The 12160-nt window shown below is 59.0% G+C and overlaps 1 protein-coding gene across 1 annotated transcript in view; it reads right to left on the bottom strand.

Annotated features, from left to right (window-relative positions):
• PPFIA1 (PTPRF interacting protein alpha 1) overlaps nucleotides 1-11240 on the bottom strand; it is a 101366-nt gene extending 90126 nt beyond the window's left edge. Inside the window, exons 1-2 of the mRNA XM_058662692.1 lie at nucleotides 11080-11240; nucleotides 10085-10348 (exon numbers count right to left, since the gene is read on the bottom strand). Of these exons, the coding sequence (XP_058518675.1) occupies nucleotides 10085-10348 (264 nt within the window). The 5' untranslated portion in view covers nucleotides 11080-11240. The remainder of the gene's footprint in view (nucleotides 1-10084; nucleotides 10349-11079) is intronic.
• Nucleotides 11241-12160: the final 920 nt, after the last annotated feature.

Raw genomic sequence — 12160 nt, 5'->3', positions numbered from 1 at the left:
ACCACCTTGATGCAGTCTCACCACCCTTTTGCATGAACACTCAAGCACCCCACTAAGAATCCTGTAATCTATTGAGGCATTGTTTGCCCCTGTGAGATGGCTTTGGCAAGTAATATGAGCTTGAGAGTTAATGTTACTGATAATGTCCTGGTGAGTGGGCCTTTAACTGCACACAGGAGTGCAATCAAGCCCATGCTGTTTCCAGACACCTTATTGTGTACCTACCCATTGCCATAAAATCTGGCCCGGACATTTAGCATGCTTTCTGGGAAATGGCTTGATAAGAATTTTACAAATTAATGGAAATGATGGGAGTATGGGTTAAAACTGCCATGACAAAAAATATAGCTACTGGGACCCTAAAAGCTATCTTGTTACTGGGACCCTAAAAGTTATTTTGTTACTGTGACCCTAAAGGCTATCCTGTTACTGGGACCCTAAAGGCTATCCTGCTAAGGCAAAAAATATAGTTACTGTGACCTTAAGGGTTAGCCTGTTCTTGCAACTCTTTAGAACATAGAAACTGTAGTTGCTTTAGCTGCTTTCATAATTTCTAACTAGAGGAAGTATAGGCTGATTTCACTAACATCACAAAGATATACTTTTGATTACTGTTTGATCACTTATGAGGTTGTAGAACCTGCAGTTGTAGAGGAACTTAATGTTTGGAACCTTTTGTCTTAGATCTTTGTTTTTTTCTCTTTTGATGTATTCCTCACATTAAGTGATGGATAGTTGTAGAATAAGAATTGTAGTAAGAGCGTATTACTGAATAAGATGTGTTGTCTACTGAGAAATTCTTGGCTGCAACGTTGGAATGGATAATGCCCTGTCTTAAGGTGAAACAATTTGTAGAATTGTCTTTGGAAACACTCACTTGTCCATTGCAGAATTGAAACATAAATGGAGTAAACTTGACTCACTGCTAATTACAATTCTTTCCGCCGTTATAACTCTTGCTTTATTTGTTCAGATAACAAACTGTGTGAGCCTGCTGACCTAATGGCCTTTAGTGCCAATGGCCCGTAATCCCCATAGACCAAGACCCACGACTTACTAACCCATACATAATTCAAGGTAGGGGTCTGGTTGTCACAGGCGGCGCCTAGGTTAGAGCCCAGACCTGAGGAGAGCGGATGAAGACTGGCAAACCAAGATAAGCAAGGAATATGGAATCCTTCCTCAATCATTTCTCAAGAAGTTGTAAATTGTGCCCCCCTGAAGCTATGTCAAAATGCCCCTAAAAGAAAACCTTGTACTGCTTCTGTATAAATAAAGCGGACAGCTTTCTCGCAAGGTCCACAATCATCAAGGAATCCTAGTGGTCCGTCTCTCCTTTCTTTCTCTCTTCTTCTTTCTACGCCTGTCTCATGCACCCTTCTCGAGCTCCGAACTCTCGGCTGGAGCTGGACTCCGGCACAGCCCGCGGTCTCAGGCAAAGGCACCTGGGCTGCGGCAGAGACTGGAACCAGGGGTGAGTGTGAGCGCACCTGCCAGCAAGGAGGGAACCTGCCACTTCAGTCCACCTCCTCCAAGGGCTGGGCACTGGGGGGGCCCGCCTCCTCCAAGGGCTGGGCACTGGGGGGGCCCGCCTCCTCCAAGGGCTGGGCACTGGGGGGGCCCGCCTCCTCCAAGGGCTGGGCACTGGGGGGCCCCGGCTCTGGCGGCGCTGGGGGGCGGCTCCGGGGGCACTGAGGGTCACGGCTCCAGGGGGGCTGGGGGCTTGGCTCTGGGAGCACTGGGGGGGCTCAGCTCCAGGGGCACTGGAGAGGCACGGCTCCAGGGGCACTGGAGGGGCCTGGATCTGGGGGGGCTGAGGGACCCGGCTCCAGGGGGCACTGGAGGGGCCTGGATCTGGGGGGTCTGAGGGACCCAGCTCTGGGCGGCACTGGAGGTTCTGGGTCCGGGGCACTGGGGGGCCCGGCTCCAGGCTCTAGGGGACGGGGGTGCCCAGCTCCAGGTTCTTTCAGATCTGGAACTGGTTTTGTTTGGTTTTTTTTTCATTTTCTTTTTTTAAATTTTTTATTTATATTGTTGACAATCTTTACATAGTTAGTTACGGTAAAAAGGTTCAGGGGCTATAGGGAGGTGGGTAAGTCTATTATGTCCATATTGTTTCCTTCTTGTATCTGAGGTAAAGGGGGATATTGAGGGAGGAGCCCCACCCAGTCTCCCACCCACCCCAGGTCCCGGATGTGGGGCATGCTCTGAGATCCTTGCTCAAGTGGTTTTGATAGTTCATCAGCTATGAATCGCTGCCATTTTCGCCACTCCAAGCACAATGAAGTCGTTGAAGAATCCACTGATTGACATAGTCCATCATAGAGTCTTCATTTGTCCAGTATTTCACTGCCAACATATAGCTGAGGTGGTTGATTGACTTGTTCTTTCTTCTGTCTTTTCTTGGCTAGGGTTCTGAGTCCAGCAGTTCGACTGGGGAGATCTCCAAAGAAACTTTGAGGTGTTCCCTGAACAGATTCTTGTATGTTCTAGCAAGTACAGGGCCGGGCACAGTCCATCTCCACGATCAGCTGGTGGTTGCAATCGCTGGGTTGGTTCTGGTTTCAGTCCCGACTTCCACTGGAACCAATGGGTGTTGCAGTCCAGCCTAGTTCTGCCCAGCACATACTTGGCCCTCACATCAACCACTGGAAGCTGCAGCCTAGTCGGAGCAACCCACAATAACCCCCACCAGGCCCGCCCCCTACCCTGGTTTGCCAGTATGTACAGCAGACTAGTCCAGTCTGTCCCACATCCCATTTGGCTCTTGTACTTGTCAATGAGTATTAAAGCTTAGTTCCATCTAACCAGCTCAACTATCCAGCCCTCACGGATGTTGTTGAGTGCCTCTCTGTCTAGCCGCCCCAGCCCCTAACCTAGTTTTCATACCCTCCCGCGGAGCAGTAACCCAAGAGAGGGGAACCCACTTTTTCCCTCCCAGGTCTCTCTCAATCCCGGTTTACGCACTCTCCAGGTAGTTCTGTGGTTTGACTTGACAGAATTAGCCCCCAGTGCCAGCTTCTGCCAGCTGATGCTGTGGCTAAGCCCAAACAACCCTCACCCACTCTAATTTATGCTTGCACCAGTAGGAATAATCAGCCCAGCCTGGCTTTTCCCTGATCTAGTCCACATGCGGCACAGGTGTTATAGCCCTGCTTAGTCTGGTCTGTCCCCATCCCAGCCCACGCTCTCCAGTGGGAGTGGCTGTCTGGCAAGGGGACCAGCCCCTTAATCCCCCTGCCAGCTCTGTCCCCTCCATTCCTGGATCTCACGCGTGCTGGTTGGGCGCTGCAGTCAAATCCAGTACAGGCAACCTCACCCTGGCATTCCATATTGTGCACTGGGTTTTGTCACGACCAAACCTGGCTCGACCCACACTCTGTTCTGGTGTCCGGATTTGCCAGTGGATGACATGAACTGATTCAGCCTGGTCTGCCCCCGACCCATGCCAAATGTATGCCAGTGGGAAACTTTCCATGGCCTGTTCTGGGCTGTTTCCTATCATGCTTCTTGCGCTTACCTGCAGGGACTGTGTCCTGCCAGAGGAGTTGCCCAGGCTCCTCCATCAGAACCCCTCCCAATGCCAGATTTTGCGCATACCAGGGGGTCCATGAGCCAGCCCTACTCAGTTCACCTCCTGTCCTAGCAGGAACAGTGGCTTTTCTTGGCTGGCTTTCAACCCATTCTGGTTCTTGTTGGATGTTTCAGCCCAGCCACGGCTCGTCCATACCCACATACAGCTCACACATGGCTCAGTAGGGGGTTGAGACCTAGCCTAGTCAGTCCCACATCTATCCTGGTTCTCCAGGACACCAGACGGTGTTGGGGTCTGGGCTGGCCTGGTGCATCCAGTCCCAGCCCACACTAGTGCCACGGGAGACTACAACTGTTTCCTAGTTAGGACGCAGCCCCCATTCCCAGACCTGGAACTGTTTACATCACGGCTTAGAGATAGAACACACCACTTATCTTCCACTTACACCTTCTACATATTGCCTGAAGGTAATTTACACAGTATTTCTAGTATACCTGTGTTTCACAGCAACTTGTCACATGAGACTGAATGTGGAATTTTCCTTTTACGACATCAATCGGCACTCAAAAAAATGTTGGAGGCACTGGGTTCTAAGCTCCAAGCCGGTAGGCCGCGAGGGGCTCTCCCACCTAGACAGTCTGAGGCCTGGTTCAAGTTTCTCCTACTTCCTACCCAGGTTCCTGCTACTGCACCTGCACACCCGGGGGGACTGTATGGAGCTCCTGACTTCCATGTTTGGCTCAGCCCAGCCTCAACTGCCAGACACTGGGGCAGTGGGTTGGCACACGAGACACACTCTCTCTCTCTCTACCTTTCAAAATGTTTTTAAAAATTTCTAAATTGGGGCCCAGTGTGGTAGCCTAGGGGCTAAAGTCCTTACCTTGAAAGCACTGGGATCCCATATGGGTGCTGGTTCTAATCCTGGCAGCCCTGCTTCCCATCCAGCTCCCTGCTTGTGGCCTGGGAAAGCAGCTGAGGACAGCTCAAAGCCTTCCCAAGGATTCTCCCACGTGGGAGAACCAGAAGAAGCTCCTGGCAGTGAGGCACAGGAGGACTCTGAGTGCTGGGGGACACCCAGTCACTCCCACCCCGTCCCCCCCAGGGCAGTGAGGCACAGGAGGACTCTGAGTACTGGGGGACACCCAGTCACTCCCACCCCGTCCCCCCCAGGGCAGTGAGGCACAGGAGGACTGTAGCTGAGTACTGGGGGACACCCAGTCACTCCCACCCCGTCCCCCCCAGGGCAGTGAGGCACAGGAGGACTGTAGCTGAGTACTGGCGGACACCCAGTCACTCCCACCCCGTCCCCCCAGGGCAGTGAGGCACAGGAGGACTGTAGCTGAGTACTGGGGGACACCCAGTCACTCCCACCCCGTCCCCCCAGGGCAGTGAGGCACAGGAGGACTGTAGCTGAGTACTGGGGGTCACCCAGTCACTCCCACCCCGTCCCCCCAGGGCAGTGAGGCACAGGAGGACTGTAGCTGAGTACTGGGGGACACCCAGTCACTCCCACCCCGTCCCCCCAGGGCAGTGAGGCACAGGAGGAAACCCCAAATGTGCATGGGTCAGCTCTGGACCACCATGGTGGCACGACCGAGGAACCCGTCACGGGACCCTGAAATCCCACACAGGAGTGCCAACCTGAGTCCCAGCCCCCAGCTCAGGCGTCTGAGAGGCAGCGGAGGACAGCCGGGGCTGTGCGTGGACCCGGCCAGGCACGCAGCAGACCAGGCGCAGCGTCACTGGCTTGGACCAGCCCTGGCCGTCTGGCAGGGGAACCACAACATCAGCGACCTCCCCCTCCCTCTGCCACTCTGCCTTTCAAATAAACAATCAATAAGCGAATCAGTTCTATCTCTATAAATCAATCAATACCAATGTGTAGCTTAAAGACGTAAGTTATAATGACATCAAAAACACCAGATATCCGTTAACAAATATAATTAAAGGTATACACCCTGTATAAAGGACAAAGTATTAGATAAAGTGACTTTATGTTCATATATTAGAAAGCTAATATAAGCAAGGTGTCACTTCCTCCCCACACTGGTCCACAGGTTAGCGCAACACTAAATAAAATCCCAGCACATTTTTGAAAGATGTTGCCAACTGGGTCCTACGGTTTATCTGAAAACGCAGAGCGCCAACATGAAGGGAAACTCGAGCTCAAAAGGGAGTTACGCGAGCAGCTCTCAGGGCAGTTACAGCCCCAGTGACCACGGATCTCCACGAGGAGCAGGGGCAGTCCAGGAACAGACCAGCACGCTGCAGCCCGATCCACACACGGCACTGGGCTGACCGGCTCCGGGTACATGAATACAGACCCTGGGGTGGGCTACGCTGGGGGCCCAGGGAGCCTCCCCAGGCCAGGCACAGCTGGCTCCCTGGGCCGGCTGCGGCACCTGCTGTGTGGAAGGCCCAGCAGTGACGTCACTGTCAGCGAGCGGCACGTCCTTCCACCTCATGCTGGCCTCGGACACGTCAGGCTCTCTCGGGGACCACAGCCTGAGGGCGTTGGTCTGGCCTCGGCATCAGAACACCCCTGCAGTGGACTCTTGTGCCAAGAAGCCAGCTGCTCAGAGCAAGGCTGAAGCCGCGGGGACACCGGTGCTGGGTGGGCGTTCTCCGGCCCGTGAGGGGGATGCATTAGACGGGAGAGGGCTCCGAGCCCGGGCGGCCAGCGGAAGGTAACTGCAGGAGGCGTGAGGCATCCGCGCCCTGTGGCAACCCTGACCTGGAGCTGGAGGCCTCTGAGGAGTGAAATGGGACGGGAGGCAGCCAGCTCAGGCCCACGAGCCGAAGCCACTCTCCCTGCTCCCCGACCCATCTATCAGCCAACAGAGTGACCCCTCCTCCAGGACCTGCTTCCCTCACGGGGACCTCGGGCGGACGTCACAAAACCACCCCCCTTCCCAAGACCACAGGAAGACGGGCAGCTCGGCGGGCAGCGGGTAAGCGTGCTCTTCCAGACACAGAAACGTTCCTGTCCCACCTTCCACCTCCAGAAGCCCCCCAAGGACCAACCACCTCCTCACCTTCTGAGTAACACTTAAAACTGTCAAAATTATCACACACATACACAAGACACAGCCCGTGCCTCCCAGCATGAACACGTCAGCCTCAGACGGCACACAACACCAAGCTTTGAGGGTCGGGGCTGTGGCCCGGCTGGCCAGGCCTCGCCGCAGCGCCAGCATCGCAGCGGACTGCTGCTCAGAGTCCTGAGGTCCGCTTTCCTCCCTTTGTTTGTTTTTCTTAAAGATGTATTTTGTTTTTATTGGAACAGCAGATATACAAAGACACAGAGAAAGATCTCTGTCCACTCCCAAAGTGTCCACAACAGTCAGAGAGAACCAATCAAAGCCAGGAGCCGGGAGCTCCTTCCGGGCCTCCCCGACGGGTTCAGGGCCCTAAGAACTGGGCCGTCCTCGACTTCTCTCCCAGGCCACAAGCAGGGAGCTGGAGCGCAAGTGGAGTAGCCGGAACATGAACCAGTGCTCATAACGGATGTGGGTGCGTGCAAGGTGGGGATTTAGCCACTAGGCTATTGCAGCAGGCCCTGGTGCTCCAGGTTAGCGCCTCACCTAACAGCCCCTCACCTGCATGGAGACTGCGGTGGAGGTCACGGCTCCTGGCTTCAGGCAGACCTAGCTCTGGCAACCGCAGTCACTTGGGGAGCGAACCATCGCATAAACGACATCTCCCTGCCTGTGTCCCTCTCCAGCTCTGCCTTCAAAATAGAAATCTCTTTAAAAAAAGAAAACAGAAAAAAGTGAGACATAGCTCTGTCACCAGCAGAGCAGTCGGGCTGTCCCGGGGAACTCGGCCCGGCAGACTTCCTCCGCAGCCCCGGAGGGACTGGCCAGCCGCACCACACTGCGTGGAAAGGCCACAAGGCAGGCACACACACACGACATGACCACCAATGTGTTCTCACACACGTGTCCTCACGTCCACTACAGCGACAAACGGGCAACAGACCAAAGGCCGGGCGGCACAGCGGGCAAGCTCTGCTCCTGCGTGTGTACCACCAACAGCCACCCAACCCGCCGACAATGACACTACACGCTGGCACGGGGGTATGGACCGGCACAAGTGCCCCACACTGGCAGGGTCCATCAACCAGGCAGGGACAGAGACAGGGCTTCACTCCGCAGTCCTTCCCATCAGTGGGCCTCCAACAGACACGCATCTGCACACAGACCTGAACGTGCGCAGGGACCACAGAGGGGGACACTGCGTACTGCACACCCAACACCGTGCCTCACCTCCAGGCCAGAGCGTGGGCGACCGGGAAGGCCCTCGGGGACAGAGCGTGGGCGACCGGGGCGGCCGTGGGGACAGAGCGTGGGCGACCGGGGCGGCCGTGGGGACAGAGCGTGGGCGACCGGGGCGGCCGTGGGGACAGAGCGTGGGCGACCGGGGCGGCCGTGGGGACAGAGCGTGGGTGACCGGGGCGGCCGTGGGGACAGAATACAGATGGAGAGAATCAAGAGACAAACCAACAGGCTGTTGTCACTGCGCAGGCACAGGTGGCGGCCCCTGGGAGGAGGTGGGAGGTGGCTCCAGGAATCCCAGGTCTGTTCCTCTTCTGCTGCTCCATAACCACTCCTCCTCTAACCAACCCACTCGCGTGACCCCTAACCTGTTCCCATAACCAACCCACACCCACAGCAGCAACTAGATCATGCCACCATGATAACTAACCCACTCCCATAACTAACCCACTCCTGCAACATCTAACCTGCTCCCAAAACCAGCAGGCTCCCATAACCAGCCCTCCCAGGACTGTCCCCTCCCACGAGAACAGACACGCTATGACAACGCACTCACAGGACAGTATCACCAGATCAATGAGGGTAGAGCCCGCAGCCAGTGGGCCTCTCACGCCCTGCAGCCCAGCGTGGCAGGTGGGGACGGGACCCACGCCCCGCAGCCCAGCGTGGCAGGTGGGGACGGGACCCACGCCACGGCCCTGGCGATACACAGCTTCCGGATGCGTGGCACCTGAGCAACTGCGTTCACTTTGTGACGAGTTCGCCAAGACACACTTCCTGCCCGGCGCTGTGTCGGCGAGGTTATCCACCACACACTCTGACTTGCTCATCTGGTCACAGTCGCCGAAGACGCCAGATTCCAGGAAAGAAGGAACAGGTTCATGGGCTGGTTCCCACAGGGCTGCCGCCGCAGGCTAGCTGTGCCCATGACTGCCCGTGTCCCAGGACAGTGCCACATGCTCGACTGTGCCCTGTGTCCCACAACTGTATCACGTGCCCCATGACCATGCCACATGCCCCATGACTGTGCCCTCTGTCCCACGACTGTTCCTCGTGTCCCACGACTGTGCCCTGTGTCCCACGACTGTTCCCCGTGTCCCATGACTGTGCCCTGTGTCCCACGACTGTGCCCTGTGCTCCACGACTGTGCCCTGTGTCCCACAACTGTTCCCCGTGTCCCACGACTGTGCCCTGTGCTCCACGACTGTGCCCAGTGTCCCACGACTGTTCCCCGTGTCCCACGACTGTTCCCCGTGTCCCACGACTGTGTCCTGTGTCCCACGACTGTGCCCGCGTCCCATGACTATGCCCTGTGCTCCACGACTGTGTCCCGTGCCCCACGACTGTGCGTGTCCCATGACCGTGCCCCTGACTGTGCCCTGTGTCCTATGACTGTGACCCGTACCCTATGACTGTGCTCCATGCCCCACGACTGTGCCCTGTGTCCCATGACCATGCCCCGAGCCCCACGACCATGCTCCGTGCCCCATGCTCCCTTCCCAATAATGGCCTTAGCAAGCACAGGAGCAGTAACGACCCACTGCTCCACATGTCCCTTAAATGACACAAAAACAGACACAACAACCACAAACTACCAAAAAGTCACAAATGCTATTAGGAGACAAGCGGGCCAATTCCTGAACACCTGCTGGCATTAAAACCTGACGGGCAATCAACCTGGTGATTCGAAAAACCTAATGATTCCAACACCCCACAGGCACTGTCGCTGAGGACAGCTTACCTGTCTCTCAGAACGACTACAGCGAAGAAACACATTGTGGCGTGCAGCGCGCAGAGCGGCCTGTGGCGTGCAGCGCACAGAGCGGCCGACACACGAAAGCACCAGCTGGGGACCAGTGAAGTGGCACCCACATGGCAACCGTCCTCCATGCTGCCCTGGGTGCCTGCCCTGCACTCCACACACGTAACACTTGCCCTGAGACTCTCACTCCCCTCCACGGCCTCCCTGTCTCCCGGCTCCCCAAAGAGGCATGACCCAGCGAACACGGGCAAGGCCAGCCCTGCTGAGCAGCTGGAAGCTCCAGGCTGGAGTGTAAGAACGGCCTGGAAGGCACTTTGGCACATTCCCCAAGATGTGCCCCAGAGCAATGGAGTGCTCCCCCACCCCGGGGCTGCGGAGTTCCAACCAGCCACCCCCCCCTCCGGCCAGGCACACTGCATGTGACCACAAACATCAGACCCTGTCCTTTCCTAAATGGTGGGCACGCAGCCTGCAGCCCCCAGACATCCCGAAGGCCCCGGGTGGCTGTACCTGCGGGAGGGCCGTGCTGAGCTGTCTCTGCAGTGAGTCCCGCTCGTGGCCAACCTCGTTCAGCTTGCCCTGGGTGAGCGCCAGCGTTTCCTGCGTTTCCCGCAGCGTGTCCAGCAGACGGTCCCTCTCTTCCAGCATGGAGACCATCAGCTGCTCGAAATGGGACTCGGCGTCCGGCTGGGAAGGGGAGCCAGCCCCGTGGCTGCCAGCGCCGCCCGGGGGGCCTTCGGCCTCGTTGATGGTCGGCATCACCTCGCACATCATCTAAGAAGCAAAGACCCAGAGGCGTCAGGGGGCGGCACGACCCACACCGGCAGGAACCTGCAGCCGTCACGACGGCTGAGCACCTGCGGACCCCTTTCTCGGTGTTGAGCCCCAACTGCGCTTCTGTTCCCTCGTTTTTATCATTAGGATTACTTTTTCCTGTTTTCCGGCTGGGGAGAGAGAAAGGCAAAAAGAGGCAGTGCACTTCGCAGGCAAAGCGGAGCAGGAGGAGGAAGAGGTGGAGGCGGCGCGCACGGCGAGCAGGACAAGTCCCAGAGCGCATCCCGCATCTCCCGGGGAACACGGGCGGCCGCGCTCCCCGAATTCTTGGGCTGCATTTGGCCAGCACTCTCGGGAACCGGGCTCCGGGAAGGGTTGGGAGAGGTGTTTTCTGGACGTACAGCCCCAAGGAGGAGGAGGCGGAGGCGGCGGGTGGGGGGTGTGGAAATTCCACAATGGAAAAGAGGGCCAGCCTGGAACGGAGGAAGAGCGAAAGGTGAGAAGCTGTTAGGTGTCCGCCGCAGGACCTCGGGGCCCGGTGACACCGGCTCCCGGCCGAGGACGAGCCCGGTGGCGCCGCTCCGTGACCTCCAAGCGCTCCGAGCCGGGAAGGCGCCCGCGCGTCCGAGCGCGCAGCCCCCATGGCCGGCCCGAGCGCGGGGCTCCGCGGCCCGCACCCGGCTCCCCGCGCCCCGCAGCCGGGCGCCCGCACCGGCGGCCCCGCGCCTCACCTTGCTCGCCGGCGGCAGCGGGCGACGAGGCTCCGGGGGCCGACCCAGGCAGCTCGCGCCCGCCCCGCGCCGCGGCCCCGGGGCCCGCCGCCCGTCGGCCGGACACTGGCCGAGAGCGCAGGAGGAGCGGGCCCGGCGGCGCGTCGCCGGCGTCAACGTGCCCGACGTCCGGCGCGTCGGCGCGAGCGTCAGCGCCGGCCCGGGGAGGAGGGGCCCGCCAGCGCGCAGGCGCCGCCGCTCGCGGGCCGCTGATTGGCTGCGCCGGCGGGAGCCCCGCCCAGGTGTGGCTCGGGGCCGAGCTGCAGGTGGGGAGGCGTGGTCCGAGGTGGGCGCACCCGGGCTGGTACAGGGTTCTCGCTGCCTACGGGGAAGAGGTGGACGGCAGCCGGGGGGGAGCCGGGGCGTGGCCTGGGGCGGCCAGGGGCGAGCCCGGTGTCGGCCTGGGGCGGCCAGCGGCTGCCTGGGACCTAGCCCAGTCCCAGGAGCCAGGGGCCAGCCCGGTGTGAGCCTGGGAGCCAGGGGCGAGCCCGGTCACGTCCTGGAGCGGCCAGGGGCTGCATGGAACCTAGCCCGGTCCCTGCCTGGGACCGCCTGGGGCGAGTCCAGTCCCGGCCCAGGAGCCAGGGGCCAGCCCGGTGTCGGCCTGGGAGGCAGGGGTGAGCCCGGTCACGTCCTGGGGCGGCCTGGGGCTGCATAGGATCTAGCCCGGTCCCTGCCTGGGGCTGCCAGGCACCGAGCCTGGTCACGTCCTGGGGCAGCCTCGGGTGGCCTGGGAGCCAGGGGCGAGCCCAGACACGTCCTGAGGCTGCATGGGACCTAGCTTGGTCCGGCCCGGGAGCCATGGGTGAGCCTGGTGTCAGCCTGGGAGGCAGGGGCAAGCCCCGTCACATCCTGGCATAGCCAGGGGAGGCGTGGGTCTTAGCCCAATCCCGACCTGGGAGGCAAGGGTGAGCCTGGTCCTGGGCTGGAGGGGCCTGAGGCAGCCCCTTGCTGCTGTCCTCGTCCAGGCGCAGGGAGCAAGCTGCGGCTTCGGGCACCAATCTCAGCCCCACTGTTTCCCAGGGCAGTGGAGAACATGCAG

Source organism: Ochotona princeps, chromosome 4, assembly GCF_030435755.1.
Source record: "Ochotona princeps isolate mOchPri1 chromosome 4, mOchPri1.hap1, whole genome shotgun sequence".
Taxonomy (NCBI): domain Eukaryota; kingdom Metazoa; phylum Chordata; class Mammalia; order Lagomorpha; family Ochotonidae; genus Ochotona; species Ochotona princeps.
The sequence above is the reverse complement of the archived record's forward strand: the minus strand, read 5'-3'. Positions and strand labels throughout refer to the sequence as shown.